This window comes from Leptonotus elevatus, chromosome 17 (genome assembly GCF_054856555.1).
Source record: "Leptonotus elevatus isolate MCC_2025b chromosome 17, RoL_Lele_1.0, whole genome shotgun sequence".
In the NCBI taxonomy this organism is placed as follows: Eukaryota; Metazoa; Chordata; class Actinopteri; order Syngnathiformes; family Syngnathidae; genus Leptonotus; species Leptonotus elevatus.
Window position 1 is genome coordinate 11,677,051 of NC_141255.1, and position 24,287 is coordinate 11,701,337.

At 41.5% G+C, this 24,287-nt stretch overlaps 1 protein-coding gene and 1 long non-coding RNA gene across 5 annotated transcripts in view; one reads left to right on the top strand and one right to left on the bottom strand.

Annotated features, from left to right (window-relative positions):
• The first annotated feature begins 723 nt into the window (after positions 1 to 723).
• LOC147159895 (cAMP-regulated D2 protein) lies at positions 724 to 9,399 on the top strand. Its single transcript, XM_086060076.1, has 8 exons — positions 724 to 1,432; positions 1,570 to 1,771; positions 2,008 to 2,141; positions 3,378 to 3,505; positions 3,753 to 3,871; positions 4,222 to 4,362; positions 4,491 to 4,663; positions 8,350 to 9,399. The coding sequence occupies exons 1-8, from the start codon at positions 932 to 934 to the stop codon at positions 8,800 to 8,802; spliced, it is 1,851 nt and encodes a 616-aa protein (XP_085916202.1). The 5' UTR covers positions 724 to 931; the 3' UTR covers positions 8,803 to 9,399.
• The window catches only part of LOC147159896 (uncharacterized), a 45,293-nt gene continuing 23,152 nt past the window's right edge, over positions 2,147 to 24,287 (bottom strand). For 3 of the 4 annotated variants that reach the window (XR_015090572.1, XR_015090571.1, XR_015090570.1), the window contains 3 exons: positions 7,854 to 7,982; positions 3,675 to 3,849; positions 2,147 to 3,549 (listed from right to left, as the gene is read on the bottom strand). This is a non-coding gene — a long non-coding RNA (uncharacterized LOC147159896). The other variant, XR_015090569.1, reaches the window with a different exon arrangement.

Sequence of the window (24,287 nt, forward strand, 5' to 3'; positions counted from 1 at the left end):
AAGGACAGGCCACTAATGAGCGACAGGTGTGTGAGATGACGTCACTGCACATCGTTTTAGGACCCGAAATTTAAGCAGCCATCGTTGCGTAATGTATTGTATACAGGTATTAAACAATGTATGTAAATAAATACATAGCTGTGTAAAAGTATGTTTTATAAATGTTTTGCAGACATACAACGTGTTCTCTTGATGTTTTTGGGTGCCAATTGTAGCGTCTCGTTCAGGGCTTCAAAAGCGACTCCGGCAGTGGCCTGTAGGTGTCACTGTGCACCGAAACCGAAAAGTTAGCCTGTAGTTTGTCGGTCAACGTCTGCACTAAATTGGTAGGAAAATAACAATGGTAATAATAGGTTTGGGACTGGATTCTTTGCTGCAGCCATCCCTGTGCTTTTGTGGGGTTTCTCCAGATACTTCAGCTCTATTCTACAAAATAATGGGTTAGTTTCACAGAAGAATAGTGTAAATTGTTCAGAATTGTGAATGTCTATATGTGTCCTGTGATCGGCTGGCAACCTGTTCAGGGTGTAAACCACCCCTAAGTCAGCCGGGGAACGCTCCAGCTCAGCCGTGACCCTAATGAGGATAAGAAATACAGAAACTGGATGGATCGGCGTTCAGCAATAAAACATATTTTTCGTCTCAAAAGTGGGTTGGCCAATATAAAGCTTACTGCATACATTGTGCTAGTTTCCATCACGTGCCAACTAATTACATCAGGCAAATTAAAGGCGATGTGTCCTCAATCACAGTCCAACATTACAGTGCTTGTAGTCCAGTGAACAGCACAGTGCGCGAGTCACACACAGCAACTTTTGTCAGATTCATCTTAACAAGTAATTGGAGTCACAAGCCCGTGGAGAGTTTGAGGCAGCAGTCTTGTAGAGGGATTTGTCTCATCATGATCTGAGCTGTGTGTGCTGGCAAATATATGCGTTATTTGTCAAATATGGAGAGCTGGACGTGTTCGCTGCTGTGGTGCACACTTTGTTTGGTGGCGATCACTGGAGAGGCAACAAAAAGCAATGATGAGGTTAACCTTGTCAGCTTCCTGAGAGGAATCTCTGCTGGACTCTTGGTGAGGGATGAGCCGTTTTTTCTCAATACAGATTTTGGGATAAACTCCCTTGCTTGGCAAAGGTCGGAGGTCAACTCATTCACAGGAGAAAGTGAGGACAAACCAGTCAAGAAGGAAAAGAATGGGACTCCTGGACCTGTGGTGTTGACCAAAAACGGGCCAATCAAGGGGATTACAGCGGATAAGGCCCAGATATTTTATGGCATACCATATTCGGACCCCCCAGTTGGGGCTTACCGCTGGAAGCCACCCAGACCTGTGAGTCCTTGGAAGGGGATTCATGACGCCACCTTCCCCAGGGCGCCGTGCATGCAAGGCTGTAGAGGACCAATCGCTGCGGAATGTCCAAGAAATGTAAGAATCAACACATTCAAAAATTCTGCCTCACAGAGATGAAATCCGGTCTTGAATCTTCAGCGTGTATGTTCTCCCCGTGATTTTGTGGCTTTTTAAAAAAATTTTTTTTTACTTCAATCATATGTTCCACTTAGGTCAGCGAGGACTGTCTCTACCTCAACATCTTCGTCCCCCGGGATGTGAACTTTAGCTCTCCACTGCGCAATCCACTTCCTGTGATGGTGTGGATCCACGGCGGGGATTTTATCGCCGGTTCGGCCTCCAAGCCAATGTACGACGGCCGCTTCATGAGCAACTTCACCCACACTATCGTCGTAAGCCTGGAGTACAGACTAGGTGAGGAAGTTCTTTTCTCTACATAATGAAACCATTAGAATAACGCCAAACGAGAATACATGTTATGCATGCGTGTGAGAGTCATTATTTGAAAATGGCTGTTAGTAATTATACCGTCTGCCTCCGAGGCAGAACCCATGAGCAGTGAAATGTGAAGGTAATTTGGCAAATGGCTGCCACGCTGGAGTCAATTAGCCCCTACTGTGACGTTGATCATGTGACTGTATGACTGAAAGGTGCATTTGGGTTCCTGGTGTCTGGCAAAGACCTCAAGACGTCAGCCGTGGGAAATTATGGGATTTTGGACCAGCAGGCAGCACTTCTTTGGGTCCAGCGGAACATTGCGATGTTTGGAGGTGACTCCAGCAAGGCGAGTATCAATCATCCATTTATTAATAGTAGCATACTGCACTGCGCTTATATACAGGAACATTTAAACAAATAGAAATTAAAGTGCTTAAGCATTGTTAACTTATATCTAAATAAATGTTTTAAAAAAATGTCAAGATGAAATGCCAACAAATTAAAGTTAAATACAACTGAACTGTACACAGTAGTTATTAGTGAGTTCTCAATGTTTTCTAGCAAAAGTTCTCATTTACAGGCAGTACAGTCAATGATAATCCCAGCTGCTCAGGTGAAACATGACTTGACTACACGATGGACTCATCACTGGTCGATCGCAGGGCACATAAAGAGACAGACAACCAACCATTCACACATAGACAATGAAATAAAAAAATGAACAACTTGAATTTAGGTACTGTATAAAAGGCTGACTTCCATAAAAAAAAAAATGACTTGCTCCTGTTCAAAATGGTAAACTGAAAAAATCCGCATGAAAGTATTTTATGCTGCATGTTCTCTTCTCTTTTGTGTAATTGGAGGTCTAATAAATTTGCTAAACCATGGGAATCTTTAATTTCTGTCTAGCCAACACCTAGCCCTAAATAAACTAAATACAACAAATAACATTTATTTGCAAGGTGTTAAAGCTGCTCTATGTAATAATTTGCCCCAAAATATCTTTACAATAGCCTTTTTATTTGATAATTTATTACTAAAACATCTTCTAATTAGTAGATTAACATCTTAGCTGCTGGCTGCAAGCATCTGGTTTTCAGACTAGATTCAGGTATGAATTTCACGCCCCGTCTGCGGATGTGACGTCATGTGGACGTTATAGGAGTATGCAGTTTAATCTTTCAGCCACAGGTGGCAGTAGCGATCCAAAATAAAAAAATTTGCCTTACGACTGTCATTTATATCATCCAGTGATGCATCAAAAACCACTGGAAAGCAAGTGAATGGCATACAATCGGACCATGAACAGAAACCAAAGTCACAGTGAGAGGAGCAATATGTGCAAATTTTTTTTGTTTTTCCAGCCAATCCAATCAGTGCACAGGTCAAATGATTATGTTAGAATGCAGTGCAACTTCTGAAAATGAGATTGTTTTGGTTACAATATTAGCACTCTTTAGCAGTCATTTCTTATATTACCACGCACACAACAGCAACACCGAGTGACTATAAATAGCGTCAAGCGCTCGATGGCAGTAATTGCAAATGTAAAAAAAAAAATGCTGTATTGCTTTTGTGTCAGGTAACGATATTCGGCGAGAGTGCCGGCGCTCAGTCTGTGAGTCTTCACCTGATGATCCAAAGCAGCAAGCCTCTGTTCAAACAGGCCGTTCTGCAGAGTTTGCCCTTCTCTATCCCTTTCAAGACCAGGTGAGGAAGTGGCAGCAGTGTACAGTATTCTCATCTCTCAGACACTGAAAAAAAAGGGACTCCATCAATTTTCCTGGCAATAAACCACAGTTACCAACACCTGTTAGAAATGTTGTAGCCACAGTCACTTTTTTTTAACCTTTTAAACCCTTAGAAAAAATAAGTATACCAAAAATTCACATGCAGTTCAACTTGATGATGATGATGATGATCCAGTTTCCACCTTTCATTCACTTTATCTCTCAAGACATGACGCCCTGAAGCTCGGAAAGGACTTTGCAAAAAAGACCAACTGCTCCGTTGGCGACATCGTCTGTCTGCTGTCGCTCACGCCACAGGCCGTCCTGGAAGCGCAGATGAAAACAAGTAGGACGATGCACATAAGCAGCAGCAGCGGCGGCACCGGCAGCAGCCCACACTTTGCAAACTCTGTTACATAAGAGGCACGAGCCAGTTTTATGATGAAAAACACAAGTTTTATCTTGATTTATGGCATCATGTGACGCAAAATAACTCTTGGGAGGGACCTTGAAAGGAGCAGTTCGTTTTTTAGTGCGATAGTATATCTTGCTGAGGTGCGAGAGCCCTGAAACTCAAAAACAAAAACCGGAAGGTGGTTTATCAAAAGTGTTTTTCGTGTCTGACCTTTTGAAAGTTTGTTGTCAAGTCCCTCGAGGTTCTAATTTTTGAGATAACTGGAAATTCTGTGATCGCAGGTTCTAAGCTCGTGAACCCGTTCAGGTTCCTGGAGGTGTTCGAGACATGGGGTCCCTTTATTGATGGTGAACTGATCAAGGAGCAGGCGGTCACTGCCTTCCAGAAAGGCCACTGGCACAAGGAGAAGCCGGTGCTGCTGGGTAAGACTCACACACACACACACCATTCATTATTGATGCTCGACTCTGACATTCCTCTTCCTTCTCATTATCACACATCACAAACACGTTCATACTTGAGCCTTTGTTTTGTTGCTACTGTCCTGCAGGTACAACCTCAGAGGAAGGCGTGATCTTTGTATATGGCGTCTTTAACAAGCCCGTGTCTGCGGTGGAGTCCATCATGTACGTTACGGCCATCTTCAAACAACACAGCCTGCGGATCCTGCACAAGTACCTGCCTCTCTTCGGAGACTCTGATCGAAGAGTTATGCTAGCTCAGGTGAGAAACGCAATCGACTTCTGTGCAAACGCAACTACAGCTACAGTTGAATCACGTGAAAATGTAAAAGTGGGTCATGTCATTGGAGATTAATACAGCGATATCAATTTAGCCATACGAATAATAATAACCAATTATGTAATGTGATGGGGCAATTATTAGTGCTCCCACACAGAACATATGATGAGATGGACAAATACTGAAACTGCCAAACACCTAGACCAGGGATAGGGAACCCTAGTCTTCGAGAGCCACTGTCCTGCCAGTTTTCTCCCTCTTCCAACACAGGTGACTCAAATCATCAGCTAATCAGTCAGCTCCGTAGAAGCCTGATAACCATCTTGTTCATGAATCAGGTGTGTTGGTGGAGGGAGACATTAAAAACAGGCAGGGGCAGCATGCTCTCGAGGACCAGGGTTCCCTACCACTCACCTAGACCATTTATCCTCACGTTGTGGTGCCCCCTGGAGGCCACATCACTTAGCATTTGTCTATGTGACCTAAAGGGCTAGCCGGTGTAACGTAGTGTATAGGACACAACATCAATTAAGCCTTGTTTTTTCTTTTCTGGGTGTATTTATAAAAATAAAAAAAAGACTGATCAATAATTATATGTAGGCAGATAGTATTGCTAAAACAATACAACTAATGAGGCCTTAAAGTCTTTTATGATCATATAAAAGAACAAAAGGCCCGTTAAGTGTATACTGTGGCCATCACCGGGGACCCGCGCCGGTCCCACGGGAACTCATAATTGTCTCTTAAAGTAGGCAAGTAAAGCCTCAAAGGGTAGCAGGAGGAATCCTGATCCATTCAGAAGTTTAAAATATTGTATCATGACATTTTGGGAGAGGCATTTAAAAGAAGCCTAGATACAGCAATGCTAAATAAAATAGGACCATTTTGCACGAAACAAAATGCAGCTCTCGAACAACCAAGGGGAATTTGACTGGCTTGTGTTCTTCAATTTAACTTTGAACTCAAGCCTCATTGCCTGCATTTCGCATTATTGTGCAATTATTTGTAATGTAATGTCGGCCTCTGTGCACAAGCGTGGAGCTATACGGTCACGTGGAAGCCAAATGTGATGTGAGGGAATTACAGAGATTGAGTATAATGGAGGAAGGCATCACATGGTTTCTTTTTTTATTGGCCAAATGTGGGTTTGGGACATAAACACGGACTCTTATTTGTTTTTATGCTCAGAGAGACACACTGATTACATTGTAACTGTTTGTGGAGACAATTTGGTAGACTTTATTGATAATAGCATTTTTCAAACTTGCACATTAAGAGTGAAAAGTCAGGCCAAAAGACCACAAAATTAAATACAACGCTACACTTTACCATTCGAAATCAAATAGTTACTTAATGCAGTGGAAGCACTTACTGTATACTTTAGTCAAGAATGTCTCTTCCACTCCATCTGGAGTGCAAATACCATATGAAGCAAGCACTTAAACGCACTGGCTGAAAATATGGCTCTAAATACGAGCTATGCAGACACAAGTCACTTTAAAGCTCTGCTGCGGGGCGCATTTAATTAAGCAGAAGAGAGACAATAATGTATGCAAATTTCATAGCGCATACAAATAGATAGAGAAGCCAGGCCCTGCCATTCAGACTGAGGCCAGTTCTGTCTAAATGCGGGTTTTTATTCCATTTAATACCTATTTTGGGCCACTAACGGCTGATTGAGTGGAAAGTGGATGAATGCCTTTGTGCACGCGCAGCCCAGGCATCGACTGAAGGGTGGCCACGCATGGGTCGATTGTGAACCTCTGTCGTGTCTCTTTGGGCTTCACACGTCCTAAAAACTCAAATAGTTAAGAAAATAATGAGCCGCTACAAAAAGCCGTTTTGATATCCATCTGAAGCGTTATGCACTAGTACACTCTTTGTCCTCACTCGTAAGGCAATTCAGAAAGACTGTCTTAATAATGTATCCACCACTTTTGGCCTACTTACGAGTGAATTACCGTGCTGCACAACTAACACTACAAGGCCCAACTCATGAGCATTTCAAACAGATACTCAAGTTTTTAGATTGCGCTTTATTTACACTATATGGTGCCCAAAGCATTTTACAAAGCCTTCCATTCTCACACGCATTCACACACCGGTGGGTTGGCTGCTTACAGGGTGCTTCCAGGTCCACTGGGAGGAAATTAGGGTTGAGTGTCTTGCTCAAGGACACTTCGACATGGTCACCAAGGGTGAGGATCCAACCCACAATGTTTCGGTTGGGAGACAACCACTCTACCACTGAGCTTATTTAACATCAGGAGAAACAAAGATATGCTGGTATTGTATCTTCAATGGTGTCATCATTTTTTATAGTCGAATTCTCCTGCCCGCAGAGGGAGCTAAATCTCCAGCTTCTATAGCAGGCAAATTACACACCAACCCCCTTTGCATCATTAGTATGGGCCTGGAAGCATTGAGAGCCAGCTACCTGCACGGCAGTCATGGAGTTTGTCTGTTTTGAGATGCAGCCAGACTGCAAGCACCAGGAAGTGACTTGTCTGTCATCAACACCTACAGTGGCAGGCCGTCACCCCAGAATAATTCATGAAGCACATGAGGCAAACATATCTGGGTAATGCGGGGACCCTGACTGTGACGTTAATTTGAGTGTACACATTTTAGTATACACGTCATCGAAGTGTGGAATTCTGGATACTTAGCGGCATGGGTTTTAGAGTTAGTCGCATCCTTCCCAGTTTGCAGCGATACGTTTAGAAAGAGTTTTGGTTTGTTTGTACGATGTGATTTCTTCTGAATTTTGACTGCACTGTCAAGTATGGGAAATCAAATCCAAAAGTTGTCATAGAGTGCAAAAGTACAGATTGTGTCGGATGTTTTTAATGTTTTGATGACCCATTTTGAACTAAGCAAAAGCACTAGTAATGCCTCAGAGTGCAATGCAAACACAAAGTGGACTGGATTCACTTGTATCAGCCCCAGGATAAACCTTCATAGGAACTGTTATAAAAAGACCCCCAATATATATATATATATATATATATATATTTGGAAGCCTGAAGCATTTTTGTTTCTCACTAATGTCAATGAAAGTCAAGGTGCACACCTCAAAAAGGACGGCGAGGTTACGAGGCGATGCTCTTGCTCGCGTTTAGTATTCACCGACAGTTTTGGGCCACACACTCACAAATGTGCGCACACTTACATGTCTTCATAAAGGGCACTTCTCGGGAGGATGTGGGGGGGGGGGGAGGTCGGGATAAATGTCAGCCAGTTTGCCACGGAGCTGATGTTGAGAGCTCAGCGTTTCGGCCCCCTCCTCCACCATTTCTGCCTGCAAACACGATGGAATTGGATCAGCAAAACACAAAACAAAGACAGTGTAAAGATATTTACAGAACCACAACCTTTGAGGGCTGTGTTACATAACTTCATCCCAAGACTAAAAGTTTTAGACCAGTATCTGCCATTTGGGACAAAAGTAACAACGTATGAAGATAAGTGAATCCGTAGGTGTGCGGATCTCTGCATACAGCCGTGTGGGTGCAGGTTCCAGTCTCTAAAAGATAGAAAGCATTTTCATTTTTTTGTTGCTTCTTTTGGTTATGTAGCATAAAAATAATTCCCACTGCACTGCCTCTATTTACTGTTCATTTAAGTGCAGCTGATTTTGTTTTTGTGTCTTCTTCTCCTCGCTTAAGATCGTCACAGACTTCGTCTTTTTGTGTCCATCGCGGAGGTCGGCGCGTGCCGGCACAGAAGCAGGAAGCCAAGCATGGATGTACGTATTCGACCACGTGACGTCGGACCCCCGCGTCTGGTCCGGTCTGACCTTTTGCTACCGGCACGTCTGCCACGGCGCCGAGTTGCCATTCGTCTTCGACTCGGCCCCCGTGGCTAACTTCACCCTGACGCCGGCCGAGAAGCTGCTGTCCAATCGGATGCTGTGCTACTGGGGCGCCTTTGCACACACGGGCGACCCGTCCTCACGGGTCCGTCAGACGACCTTCTGCCGGGAGCAACGTCTGCCCGTGTGGCCTCGCTATTCTGACACCAGCGGGTGGCTGGTCATGAACCTGACGGTGCGCTCACATTCCCAAGTGGGGACCAGGAGCCATATGTGTGACTTCTGGGACCATCTGGGTATTTATTAGGGTTGTAAAATGTTGGGAATTTTCAAAGTTGGAAACTTTCAGTGGGAGTTTGTAGGAATAAATTGGATAAAACAACAATTTGCAAAATTGAAGGCTAGATTAATAGGGAACATTGAATATAGCTGGAGAAAGTAAAATGTTTATATTTATGCCTCAATGATACTATGACATTACCTTATTCTCAATTTTCAGTTAATTCCCATTAGAAGTTTCCAATTCGATATATTTCCAAAAGAATCCATTTGAAATTCCCAAAGAAATTCACTGGAAACATTCCGCTTTTTCATAAGAAAAAAAATCCATCCCAGCAGTTGCTCGTAGACGAATAGCATCATTTCCTCCAAGCAGCACTTTGACTCAACTGGAAGGGTAAACTTTTGTTGACCAATCAAAAGACTGCTGTGTAGCTCCACACTTTACATATTATAACAGACCAATTCTGTACAACTAAAATGTACTTTCCTTGGTGTAAATGAGGCTTGAGTTATTAGTCTTATCTATCGCTCATTTCCAAACTAGACATCTGTATTCGAATATTTAAAATAGGGGAATCGTCTCCAAGCAACATTTCTAATAATAAAGTCCTTTTCCAATCAACACGTAACTGTTTGTTTTCTTCACTCCCAGCCATTTTCACTGAAGCAACCGCCTTCGCTCCTGATTGTTTTACTGGATTTTGACTGACTTTGCAAGTCCCACAGAATATCGTGTTCTGTTGCTATACAGAGTCTCTTCTTTCATCAGGAAAAACGGTATATTTCTGTTTCCATTTTGCAGCAATTAGCATTAGAATATAGTTAAGTTTCATCATTATTTACAAATCAATTTAGAACTGTGGGTAAAGGAGCTTGTTTACAACATGGCCCTGGTTGATCTCTTATACTCTGCTGTGACCAGATGGCCGTTTTTGTAATTACTACCATTGCTTCACCCGTTTTGTGCAGTTCAGAGGCTGCATCAAAGCCTTCTGTATAACTTGGCGTAACAAAAACATAAAAAACGTGTACATGCGTCTTTGGGACACTTAAAACATTTAAAATATAACGTTTTTGGGAGCAAATAAGTTAACATGATCACAGATCAAAGTGTGGTACAATAAAAACATTAGTGGGACTCAGGCTCCCTCTAGTGGTATGCAAAAGAATATCTGAATTAAAAACAAAATTAACAATAATTAAAAAGTGATATGCAATCAAACAGCTTGTGCCCGTTTAAAGATGATTAATACTTTGCATGTGGAAAATCAACCTCCACATAATTTAATTTGTGTTCAGGTGCTGCTTTTTTGATCAGCAACAGAGTTCTGTTAGGCTCAATTAAGTACAACGGCGTTATAGCAGCGCATGACAGTCAAGAAATGAAAAATGGTATAGAGTTGTGATAACATTACAAACTGTGAAACAATGAAGCTATGATTTGAAATAAATTATTTTATAACAGAGTTACCAGTTATTGGAGCGGTACAGCCGATACCATCTTGAATTTGATTCAGAACTTCACTACTGAATAGACAAATGGACAATCGCAGTCACAGGATGCAAAGCTTCCGAGGTGTTCCTTTGCCTGCAGCGGCAAAGATTACACATTGAAATTCTGCAGCCGCTGTGAGGACTCGCTGATTATCGCACATAAAGAGGAGACGGTCTAATAAACTAACTTTATTTCAAGGTCCATAAAAGCGGCGGCCTGCGGGGCCCGCGCGTGATGAGCAGCGCAGTAACGTTTAAGGTTGGCCAGGTGCACTTTCATCACTGCTTGGTTATCTGGATGAGGGGCCCGGGGCTCGAGAAGAGCTCAATAAATTAACCCCACTATGCCCCATGCATTGATCCCTCAGTGCATCCCCGAGTGGCTACAACTGGATTGCTCTCGCCTCTAAACTGTGGCGAAGCCAGTCACTAATGGTGCTTGTTTTTCATACGTTATTGTCCTTGCAGAACGTCCATCAAGAGGGGAACATATGAAAGGGACAGACAGGAAATTTGAAGCAAGAATAATGCTGTCCACTACCTAGAAGGCTTTTGAAGTGCATTTGAATTAAAGTGATAGATGAACTTGATTGAGAAGTTCAAAGCCTTCTTGCACCCTATTTAAACTGTCAAATCATAAAGGTAGATGGACAGGTTGCATTCATTTTTTTTCTTTTTAATCTATTTAGCTGGATGACTTTAAGATGGAGCAAAGGGAAAAATATATTTTCTACATATCGGTACATGTTGTCACAGTCCAACAAAAAGCATCATCTTGAACTATTGAAATGAATGTGAATTGAAATGGATGAAAATGCCTTTAAGTCATTCACTCCCAGCCATTTTCAATGAAGCAACCATCTCTCTATTGCTATAAAAACATTGAAACAACCAAAAGAAAGATGAGAGTATATTCTTTCATCAGGAAAAAAAAAGTAAATTTCTATGTGTTTCCGTTTTGCAGCAATTAGCATTAGAATATAGCTAAATGTCATCGTTAGTCACAAATCTGTTTAAAACAGTGGGGGAAAAGAGCCTTTTTGCAACATGGCCCTGGTTGATCTCATACTCTGCTCCCACCTGCTACTTTTGCTCTAAGCCAGGGGTGGCCAAGTTCAGTCCTCAAAAGCCTCTATCCAGCCTGTTTTCCATGTTTTTCACCACTAAAACACCTGATTCATTATCAGGATTGTTGTCAGGCTTCTGCAAAGTTTGCTGGTGAGCTGATCATTAGATTCAGCTGCGCTGAAGGAGGGAGACATTGAAAACAGGCTGGATAGGGGCTCCCGAGGACCGAACTTGGCCGCCCTTGCTCTAAGCGTTCTCTTCAGGTTAGAAGCTGCATTAAAGCCTTCTGTATGCTCTAGCATAAAAAAAACATAAAAAAACAAACAAAACAACAACGTATAAATACGTTTTTGGGACTATGGTAATATTTAAAATAGAACGTTTCTATATGCTTTTGGGAGCAATCTGCCCCCCCCCCCCACCCATCATCAGTAAAATCAGAAAATACAGTGACAACATTTGGTTTCCACAGAACACAGCACATTTTCTTTTCATGGTTCAAAGTTTTTTTTTCTCCACCCTTTCATTTATATAGAGCTTTTCCACCTTACAAAGCCCTCTATTTGCTTTACATTTTGATTACTCATTCACCTTCCGGTAATGCAGCATCAGAGGGCTTCAATATCTTGCCCAAGGATAATCCAACAGCATTCTGGGATTGAACCCACAACCTCAGAGTTAGAAGATGACCACTCTACCACAGAGCCACGACACCGTCCAGAAGCTAGATCTTTTACAGTGAGTAGGGAATGGGAACAATTTACACCAGTTGGGGAACAAAATGTCTGCACATGAATATCCGGCACATTTTCACACCTGACTGGAGCCAAATAAATCATTCCAAGCACACTTTGTTTTTCTTCTGAAGCAAATAAAAAATTGAAAATTATAGATCTCCCTTTTGAGTTGAGTTGAGTTTTATTTTCTGAAAAAAATGCTTTTAAATGACAATACCGATATTTAGAATTTGGGCGCTACAATATACTATAAGTTTGTAATTTACATTTCATTTTGAATACCAAAGTCAGAAATGGGAGCTCTTGATTTTTTGTCCACATCAATATATCGTTGACATGCAAGCTACGGGTGGGTAAACATATCTGGCTCGCCACGCCTCTTGGTTCCAAAAGTAGTGACTGTGCTGCAGTGCATGTAAGCCTTTTCTTTGGTCTTCAGCCTTGAGCATCTATCACAACATATTACATTGTCCTGCGTCAGCACAGTGGCGGCTCGCCTGCGGCTGCTCTTTTGAGGCCTGTGATGCCCTGAAACAAGGACCCTCTATCTAACCATTGTACATGTGATGCCTCAAGGGGGTGTGACGTCAAAGTGCATTTCAAACTCTCCCCTAAATCCAAGACAACATGACGCATTATGGCATTATGGCTGCCGACGAAGACACTGATGTAGCTTTTAATTTGGAGGTACAAAATATGGGCTGGATGGACGGCTCATGAAATCCACTGGATGGATACTCTTTAGATACGCCCTCCAAATTTAAAATCTATCCTTATTACATTGAATTTCTTGTTTAAAAATCAGTTATTTTCTGATTGTAGTGATATAGGACTTCACTGCAATCACAGTCGTCAAAAGTGAGCATTACTATTGTTATTTTGTTTCTCATTAGGCGTGCCTACTATATAATCAAGTTCCCTGCACGTTTGATTGTGTGAGTAATCTTTCATGTTTCATGTTTGTGCGCAACAGTATATCCTCTCTTTGTCCCATTTCTTCTGCACATCTCTCAGCACACCGAGGAGGACTCCCCCCCAGGGGAAGTAAACCTCAACCCCCCCCCCCCCCCCTCACAACCATTCATCCGTACATCCTACTCACACACCACAGCTACCTGATCTTCCTTTAAAGTGACGCTCAGCCGACTGCATTGATGATTTTAACCAAGGCCTTTTCTTCTGTCATAGAGTTACAGCTCACCCGAACACACTAACGATGTTTTACTCTCATATACCCGCCCTCAAAAATGTTTTAGCAGACATGTGATACATTGTGAAGGATTGCCATTTCGGTAAAATCACCGGCTTTTCAAAAGCTGCCCGCCGCGCCGTTTTATGTTGTCATTCAATATGTTCACAGCGCATTCACACATTGCTGGGAGGCGAGACATTATACTGGTGGGAAATATAAGACGAGAGCGCAACAATGTCAACCCCCCCGCCCGGTTGAATTTGTTACAGTCATGCATTTAAAAGACAGATCAATCTACTCGAGCAGAAAACGCGCCATCTGCCCGACGTAATGGATTGCAGCACAACAATGTCATGCGCAAAGTCAGGACACGCGAGGAAATATATATACACATAAAAGTCGCACAACTGTTCCCCGCAATGACAAGTCAGTGTGTCTTATAGTGTATCTTTAGGACCAAAGTGGCAACATTATGACTAAGGATGCAGCTCAGCGACAGATAGTGTTGGTAAAGAAAAGGAAAGCAAGGTGTTTGCTATCTATTGGAAGAGAATATGTTCATGTCCCCAAATCACAGCCAGAGAAAAACTATGAAGGAACAAAGGCATAGCTCGTAATGCAAAGGCTACCACACCATGTACAAGAAGACCAACACTACGGAACAACTTGGGATCCAATGCATAACACATCGTATACACTCCTTGCCCCAGAATGACTGGAAGAACGCTTGATCCAAATAATACCACAACATGTACATGAAGTATTGAGAGAAGTAACAACTCTTAAACAAAACCATACTACATGGATGCAAAGTGTTTTTCAAACACCAGGTTTTTGTGACGTAAAAATTAGGTTAGAAGTTGAGTAATTAAAAAAAAATTTTTTTTTACCATCAATATAGCCTACAACCCGTGATGATCAGTCATGAAATCCTTTCGAGAGAGGAAATAAAGACGAAACAAATGATATAATCTGGTTGCAAATGTGTGCACACCCTCGTATGGGTGTTCAGAAATAACCAGTCACACTCAAACTCATACTCAATGGGATTCAGCCCACAGGCCAACATTTGAAGTGTCTCGGATTAACCCGAAATAAAGATCTGCTGTTCTAGTCGGCTTTTCTGACATTTTTATTTACGTCATACAGCACAGGCCATGGTCCTCAGGGAGCTTCCAGAACATCAAGGATAAGCACAGGAGGATCATTTTTATCTATTGTAAAAATCTGGCATTTGAATAGGGGTGTGTACATTTTTTATAGCCACTGTACTGCATAGGAAGATGAATAGCATGGAGAAACAAAACAAACATTCAAACCAACTCTAGTTGGGAACAGAGGTAGGAATGCATTTTGTTGCTCGTGAAGTGCCATGGCTACGATGCAGTTTGAATAATTAAAAGTGACAGTGTTGCTCATCCTGGCTGGATTCCACATTTCCGCCAAAAAAAAATCCACGACTAAAAAAGGTGGGGAACAATTGGCAGTAGTTGAGCCACCCTGCTTCCAAGTCACTTCACACCTCATATTGCGTGAAAGCGGAAAGACAGACACACACCTGCGTCCGTCCTCCCTATCCCCACGCTGCCTGCGGATATTGGACTCGGCTCAGAAAGCTGGCGCCCACATTTGCCCCTATGGCTCCCTCTCCTGGGATTGAGTGACGTGTGGGCGTACGGGAAGAAGGGAGTGGAGAGGAGCGGGATATACTCCAAAACTATCTCCTATCAAACAGTTTCCATAGCAACGGCCTCAGGAAAGTTGAGCAGGTATAGGGATGGTTCGGCTCAGCGAGGGCCGGTCGGGAAAAAAAAACACTCAACGCTGGCTGACTTTAATGAGATCCGCGTGCAAGTTTGATGGAGGGCTGTCACGAAACGTTAGCGGCCCACAACCCTGGGGGACGCGCCAGCGTGTTGGGAGGGTGACAGCAAAAATAAAGAGTGGCCTTGAAAGGCTGTTGGGTGACCTTTTGTGGAGAGTGAGCTCCAGTTGTCATCCATTATGAAGCAATGAGGCAACAGGGACACAATGGAAACGTAATTACCTACAAGCAAATGCAAAAACAACAACAAGGAAGCTAATAGGGACTAAGAGGGAAAAGTAACATATTGGTCATATTGTGCATTATTACTTATTGTAATTCAAAGTCTGTGGACTGTTATTGACCATTTGCACCGACGTCACGTGATCACCTGACTGCCCTATGACGGACAGTGGAATGTTGAATGGAAGTGGACATGACCCGGAGCAAAGTGACTTAGCGACTGTTATTTTACAAATGAAAAGTTATTAGAACCCGTAGAGCCATGGAATCTACTACTTCAACCGAAGGTCGCCTGTCAGTCGGGACTCATAAAGCGCGACATTTACTTAAGTTGGAGATCGCTAGTTTGAAAACAGCCCTTTACCTTCTGTTGCCTGCTGTTTTTACCAAGTTAATCAAATCGCCGACTTTGCCGGAATTCACAGCGCACGACCTGTATCATTATGTAGTCAATGCCGTCTCTCCTCCTTACACCGGGGCTGATTTACATCTTAATGTGATTTGAAACACGTAATTCGACACCTCTGTCACAATCTTTGTTAGAGTGTACGTTTACGAGTAAAATGTATGAACATTTATCTACTAACGTCGCAAAAAATGATCGCTGCAAATCCGTGAATACTTTGTGGGCTGCCAGTCCTTTCTGTTGATTGCTGCTATCAATCGACGTCATTCGACTTCATTAGTGCCATAAAAAGCAACATTTGGTTTACTCGTTATTCTGTCTGTACAACCGACCGCACAGCAAGATATGACCATTTTATAAGATAATCGATTAGCTAAAGGACTTTACGCTGTACGAGATTCAATGGTTACAATACAGGCAAGTGGCTCTGTTGCCGTCCAGCGTCCCGGAGGGGGCGTTCCCATGAGGGCTGTAACGTCACGTGCAAAAGGTCAATACAGTATATGCATGTTATAGAGTACCTCTATTTGATTTGTGGTTGGATGTTTTGAAAACAATATTTTTGTTGAATCTTTACTACACGATATTTACCGTGATGTTTATTTTAATCTCGCCCACAAGAAATGACCAGAAAATGTAAAAAATGAAAACTAATTCTAAAAGTAATAAAAACTCAATAAAACAAAGCATTTTTTGGAAATACTAAAAAGGGGGAAAAAAAGAGAGCAATATATCTGTTTAAACAACTTTTATATTTACTTCTGTCGCTATTCGCGGGGGACAAGGACCAGACCTATAATTGACGCCAATGGAGAAAAAAATAAATAAATAAATCATCCGATCAATGACATCATTGATGAATCGGGCAAATTAAGACATTACAGTCTATCACCAATTTTGCATTAAAAAAATGCTAAATATTGGCCGATCCCAATCCAGCCGATCAAATTGGTATAAAATCTAATTCAAACCCTGCTTTGCTGTGAGACAGATGGGTGACTTTCATGGGGCATTCCCCAGTCAACCACAGAGCATTTATAGAGACAGAGACAAACATTAAAATGCACAAAACCCTAAACAGGTCGACAGTCAATCGCAGGACACGTTCCAATCCATTTCTGCTCAAATGAAACATTGTCGGAGTCAGTAATGAACAAGAGACAGGGTGTGCCCCCACATGAAAAATGCATATGTTCATACATAGAATAAATTTCCATATATCGCTAATATCTGCCTGAATAACCATCCCCAGTACATGCATCAGCACTCTCCAACACGTATGTCACAGTGACAGAGCGTGTATATATTATCGCAGGGGGGAGTGAATGTGCACGGTGCATACATCACGGACAAAAAGACGCCCCAAACTCCTGACAGGTCCAGTAATTGCATTCGGCGGATCATAAAATTGCACGAGTTGCATCACTCTTGCCCCAGTGGCAGGAGGCGGTGGCGAGGGGACGCGGGCCCCGGGTTTAAATGCACGGTGCGTTCCGATGCGGTGTTAATTAAAAAAAAAAAGAAAAAAAAAAGGGGGGGGGCGACCACATGCATAACAATGTGTCACCTAAGCACCTAGCTCCATGAAGAGTTTTGAAGAGTCATTTATTTTTTTTCACCTCATACCCCATAAACTCTAATTGCCAAGGTGCTCGTCTGTGTAAATACACTGGACACACATGGATGTTTCTCAGTCCATTTAGTAGCAAGTCCTCTGAGTAGCAAATTTGTTCGCAGTGCACGAATGTAGCCAGGAAGCAATTACACCATTTAGAAATACTTGTGTGCTTATTGAGCCTTGTCTTCGCCCTACTGATGGCCATTCCTAAAAATGCATTTCTGGCCAAAAGTTTTAGCGTAGTACCACTGTCAGGATCACAACTGTGCCATCTACATTTTACAGCACGTCATAAAAGAAGATAGCCAACAGGGACATCTGTGGCCCAGTAAAGACTCTTGTTAAGTAGCTTAAAAGTGTGGTGTATTGTTTTTCCCACATTTTTACACAAAAATTTTACTGTGTCTGACTACAATATTAGTTAGGGATTACTTCGCTATCTCTTCTTCTTGCTGTACCACTACACTGAATTTATTCCAGGAGAACTCAGTGCTGCCTGACATGACGTGGCACGACGTGGTACTACACTGGCACACAACTATATAGTTGGAGTTTCTTGCTAATGTAAAAACTCAAGAGGGGGGGGGGGGGGCACTTAACTCTTTGACTGCCAGACGTTTTCAGAAAAGGGATGCCGTCAGTGCCAGCCGATTTAAGCATTTTGACTGATCTTTCAAGGTCCACAGAAAATGTTCTGTTCGGACTATGGAAACACACGTACTACCAAATGAAAGATTGGACTTTCATCTTTCATCAGAAAAAAAAAGTTTGTTTCTACCTTATTCCGTTCTTTAGTAATCAACAATAGAAAATGGTTAGTTTCACTAATTTCGCCTGTTTTGGACCAAAATACGGAGAAATCAAGCTTTTAGTGAAACGATATTATTTCATGCATTCTAGTGAATTTTACACTTCTTTTTGTCCATGAATGATGCCACAAACACCTAAATAGTGCTTTACTTCTATAAAACACTACCACCAAGAATGAAAAAGTGTTTTTTGATAGCAAAATACGTTTATTTACATTCAACAGTGTAACAATTTGACAACAATTTGGCAAACTATTTACAAATGTGTGCAACTGTGGTGCTATTTACAAATATGTGGATGTTTCAACGACAGTTTTTCTTTTTGTAACACTCTCCTGCGTGCAAGGAGACGCAACAGCATTTGCACAACAGATTGCCTCTTCGCGTGCTCCACTTTCTTGCAGGCCGTTTTTTCCGGGGAATAGCAAGTATATACTGCAGTGTGTGTTGCCATCAAGTCTAATATCAGGATCATGCTACGGTTTCGTTACGGTGGTGTTACGTCTCGCTTCCTCATGTCCTTCAGTTGCTAAACCGGGTTGTAAGAGATGTTTGATCCATTTTATCCACTCCATTCATGGTGGCATCGTAGTCCAGAAACAGTGTCTTCTCCGTGATCAGACTGTACCCGCTCCTCCGATGAATATGCATTGGACTCGGGGTACTCTTCATTGTCCGACAAAATGTCCGCATGTGCAGCTCCGGCGTTAGCAGAGCTAGCCGGTGATGCTTTATGACGTGAGAATAAAGGCCGCGTCCAACTGTGGCGTCCAACTGTGGCGTCAACCTCGGGATTCACCATCATCATCAATCTGCATTGGTCGATGCCAACTCTCCATCGCCCGATCGAATGTCCGATTCCCGGTCGGTTATTGTGCGCGTTTTCCGGCCTTAGCCGCGCTAGCCGCGCTTAGCCGGTGAGGCTTACTACGTGATCATAACAGTCGCGTCAAGGCTTCCAACTTTGGCGTCAAGCTCGGAGTCATCATCATCGTCGACATCAATGCGCTTTTTAGTATTGATCGATGCTTTCCGTCTTTGAAAAAAATGCTCAAGCGTGAGCTGCTTGCAACCGGTTGCTTGGTCAGCCGTTGTGGCTTATTCAGCCATGTCTCCTCAATACTCTAGCTCCGCCTCACGTCTTCTACTGACGCCCACGGTGGGCGGCCCATCCAACCTTGTGCAAAGAGAGTCATCGCTGCCCTCTAGGGGCCAAAACGAGTCTTTTACTAACCAGATCTGCCTGATACTTTCAGCACAGCTGCCCAAGGCTTTCCTGCACCCGTTTCCAAAAAAAAACATAGTGAACGTCTTTTAATGTCCTCGGCGCCCTTCCCTAGGTTTATGCTAAACGTTTTATAACGTTTATGGCGGTCAAAGAGTTAAAGTCCCTGTAAAGTGAAAATAAAAAATATATATAAATATAAATAAAATAAATATTTATGGTAAATTGTAAACACCACAGAGATGGGTAAATCAAAAGAGTACTATAAGTTATCTGTGGTTACATTGTTTTAGCAATTGTCTTCAAACATACAGTATAAAATATCTTAAAAACACATTTCTGAATTCGCTTTACAAGGTGTTTAACGTCTTTCTTTCTTTTTTGCACTGTAAGATACTGCTTAAAACATGCCTGCACAGTGAATAAAGGTTGTTCTAAAGTCTCTTTACAATAAAAATAAAATAAAATACTAGGGCAGTTGATGAGATATATTAACCTCATTTGTTTTAATTTTATTCAGTGTTTATTAAAGTTTTTATTCACGTTAGAATTTTGTGTTTCAGATACTGTGTTGTTGGATTGGAAACTGATGTTGAGGCTATCCTACAGTGAACACGGCAAGAAATTGAGTACTGTCGCGCAAATAATGGTGCCCTATTAAATGAAGTAAAAAAAATAAAAATAAATAAATAAAACATATACATGAAAACTCATTAAATAAATAAATAAAATTCTAGTTAAAATATCTCCATAACTGCCTTTGTAATAAATTATTTTAATTGTAAAGAAACTTAATGGACACCCTGTACATTATGTATAGAAGACAGCCATATAGTCCATAGTTAACAAGCCTTTTAACAACAAAATTAACTCAGACTGGATAATTGGTTGCTTTGTTTCTGCAGTCAACAGGCTTTTCAAAGCCTCCATCACAATGCGGATGACGAGACACATGCAAAGCTGTCAAACAAAGGCAAATTGTCTTTTTTACTTTGTTATATTCACTGAAGAAAACAAAAAGAGTTACTGACAGGCACGGACTAACGGCTGAGCCTATAGACTCTTCAGTCAACGATAAAAAGAATTGCAGGAGAGAAGCCTCTGAAATATGTGTTGGAATAATAATGTTATACAGTCTTTAAAGGTAATAAAAGACCAAGGGAAGTAGTCAAAAACCTTGTTCTCAATCGAAACAGTATGTGCATTTTAAAAAAATAACCCCCCACTGAATGTTTAGGGGGTGGCTGAGAGGTTGGGGGCGGGATTCAAAACCTGATGGAAAATTCAGGCTGGACGCCCCCACACATGTTTTGTCATTCTTTGAAGCTATTTCATAAAACAAAGATTTTCCTGGAACCTTGTGAGTGTTGCTATTTCCATGGCAACCGCATGAACGGCAGCCGTGAGCTTTCTGGAAGCGGCCCAGATTACATGGAGGGTCACAGTGGAGTGGAGCAGAGAAGGGCAAACATTAAAAATCATTAAAAAAAAATAATAAGAAAAGCGGAAAAAAGAACTCTGGCTGAATTCTAAAATGCATTACAGAAAGCAAATTGTAAAAAAAAAAAAAAGAAGAAAAAATGTACTGTTTAAGAATGTTCCTATTCACACAATAGACAATGCAGTATACAAGAAATTTTAACCATACTACAAGATAAAGAAAGTGAAAATGGGGGTAATTTATAAAATGAAATATGACAAACGAAGCTAACTAGCGCCATATGCTATAAATGAATTGGCTCGGGCCAATAAATATTAGCCCAACACACATGTTTTTGGATTGTGGGAGCAACCAACACTGACTGAAGTGGATCAATATAATATCTGTATTTTAATATTTTCTATTTAACAATCTCAAATTATATATTATATAATATTAACGAGGATTACAAATTGCTTACAATTGACTAGCGACTCACTTAAAATTCGCTTGGATAGCCTCCAGCTGTCCCATGAGCAAAATGATGGATGGATGGATTCCTCATTTAGATTGAACACCAATTAATAAGTCCTGGATGGATTTTAAATTGCTGTAGACCTGCGATGTCCCCCATGTTACCTTTTAATGAACCTTCAAGTGATATCTGCAGACAATACAGCTGCCTTGAATCCAAGCAATCGAAACAAAGTTTCCTCTTAATTAACGAAGTGAGAGTCAACCCAAAGCCAAGGACACAATTTAAAAGCACAGCAACGACAGACCTGTCGTGTATGGATAAGCTGGAGTAGTCAGATCTTCCGCGAGATGGAGAGGAAATCATTTTCTATTCTGTTTGAGGAAATAGCAGCGAATAAAGTGTTTCGTGACTAATGTGAGTCTCTTTCTGAAGTCTTCGCCAAATGCTCTCTGGGAGTATAGAAGTGAAGAAGCCCCCCCTTTCCCATGTCATTAGTTAAAGTGAATAAACAAACAGCAGCAGATATGTCATTTCACTTGCTTGAACGAACGCATCGTCAGTCTGTTTGGTCTTTGGGTTGGCCCTCCAATGGGGAGCGGCATGTATCAAACGTTGACTCCTGCCAACTTGTGCTAAAAAGAGTTGGACTGAAAATGGTGTTCTCAAGGCACAAGCAGTAAATAATACATGCATGCATTTGTACAAGACACTACGACGTAAACACATTCACAGGAAGTAACCTCACTCATGTTGGCAATTAAGTGCGGGGGTTAGAGTTAGGATCATTTTTGGCAAAGGAGAAGCGCTGACTAACACACATTTAGACACATTTGGGATCAATATGTGAAGGAAATAGTTTTTTTTTTTGTGTACATAGAAAAGGCCACAGATCGTTGAGTTCAGCTCCAGAAATTTTAATGATTTTGTTCAGTGTATTTAGGGGAACGGAGACATCCATACTGATTATATAAGAGATGTGTCCTATTATTTCCCTGCAGTGTATTGTTGGAAAATTGCAGCCTGCCAAGTAATAAGAGTTATGATGAAAAGGAATGACAAATATCTTGATATCTCAATTTATGACATTTGTAACTATCTCTACATTGAGGATTAGTTTAGTTAGAGGTGGTGTTGCCAATTGAAGTGTGCTAAAAGGTCGTTAAATGATGCCATGGGCTGATTAGCATAATTGGGATGTCCTTCTCTTTTCACTCATCAGCATAATTAGGGTCTTTTTATGTGCTTGCTGCCAGACGACAGCAGCCTTGTGCATACAACATCACGGATGTGTGTGCGTGTCTACATAGACCTGTGCGTCCTGTGCAATATTTGTGTTAAGGGGAAAAAGTGAGATCAAGATAAATCATTTCAAAACTTAGCTTACGGGAAGCCTACTAGCATGGAGGTAAATATGGTGCAAAACTAACTTGTCAGGTACAAATCACGACTTTTACAGATACAAATGTAGACATTTTTCTACAGGTACAAATTTTTTTTACAAGTTAGTTTTGCACCATATTTACCTCCATATACTAGATCATATGCTGACTCCCATTTAACATGAGTTTGAATGTGATTGTAAAATCTGAACACAGCCACAACTCAGTTGTGAGAGTTTGTGCAGTAGCGCAGTTGTTTATTTTTATTAGTCCTTTCGAAAAGATCTATTTCTTCCACCCAATTGTGCAGGTTAAAGGTCACTTTAATCGTGGAAAATGTTTTTAGATGCTTTATCTTGGTCACATTTTTGTCATATCAAAAGGAACACGGGTATGTAGACTTTTAAATGTCTGTATTAGCTAATGGAAATTCAATGTATGCCCTTTTACTTTCTAAATGCATTACATCACATACTCTCGGTTCTAATTTACATATTCGGTCCTCACGGATACAGATCACATTAGATTGTGAAAACGCAATTATCCCATCCTAACACTGGCTGCTCATCTCTAAATAAATTACCCAAGCGGTGACATCACAGCACTGCTGACGTGATTTTATTTTCGCCAAAGTAGTGATTGAAATATCCAAATTCTACATTCCAAACAAAGAGCAGTTATTTGCCTAAGCATTGAATAGGGAAAGTAAAAGCTTGTTACATCACTTGACAGTCTGCTAATTGCCTGCTGCTTTAGGTTCTAATTATTGCCGTGCATGTTAACATCGCCGGTCATTCCATTACATTGTCAGAATGTTTTGACAGGTGCTCGCCTCATGCTGCCAGTGCTGGCACATGAATGCTTGTTATTTCCCCAGAGGACTTTTGTAAACAGGCCTGAGCATGCAATGCAACGTTCTTCTCGAAATGTCTTCATTCTGAGGTTAAATAAACCAACAAAATTTGATTAGCATGATTATCACGAACAGAACCTCAAAGATGTCTCAAAGACCAATGAAAAAACACAGGAAGCCATTTTGCTTTGCAGCAGCCATTTTAGGGTCATTTTCAAAAGTTGTCCGATTGAACAGTGACCTAATGTAGAACGAGGTGGCCAAGTAGTAGCAAAATCTAAAGCTAGGCTAGCTGTTAGCTTACTTCGATTCAAGTCAAGTCAAGTCAAGTTTATTTATATAGCCCTTAATCAAGGCTGGAGTCTGAAGTTTGCCATCAACTGAATAATAAAAAGCTTTTCATCCTGACTTTGGCCATTTGTACTAATTTCATGTAAAATAATACAGGATCTTTCATCAAACAAAGGCTGAACGAGGGTGCAACTCAGCCCAAAAGATCATGAAGGTTTCTCAAGCGAACGAGTCTGTCATCATTCCGATCACTCCAATTGTAATTATACGCTTTATACAAATTCATCTCTCTCCACTAATCTTGCTCCACAAGGACAGAGTCGAAATAACATCCAACTCTAGGTCACCAGAACCTCGTGGCACGTACAAGGAACAGTTGGGATGTGGTCATTCAAAGAGTGGCCCTGCCCTTGAAGGACATTGAATTTGCTTGTGTTTGTGTATTGAGAGGGAAAAAAAATACTGTAAGAAATTTCGTTGCATAAAAGAGAAG

What these genes read in the sequence shown, in the direction of transcription:
- LOC147159895 (XM_086060076.1), top strand. Translation starts at nt 932, where the DNA reads ATGCGTTATTTGTCAAATATGGAGAGCTGGACGTGTTCGCTGCTGTGG. An exon ending in TTGGAGGTGACTCCAGCAAG is followed by an intron (nt 2,142 to 3,377) that starts GCGAGTATCAAT and finishes CTTTTGTGTCAG; the next exon opens with GTAACGATATTCGGCGAGAG. An exon ending in GGAAGCGCAGATGAAAACAA is followed by an intron (nt 3,872 to 4,221) that starts GTAGGACGATGC and finishes CTGTGATCGCAG; the next exon opens with GTTCTAAGCTCGTGAACCCG.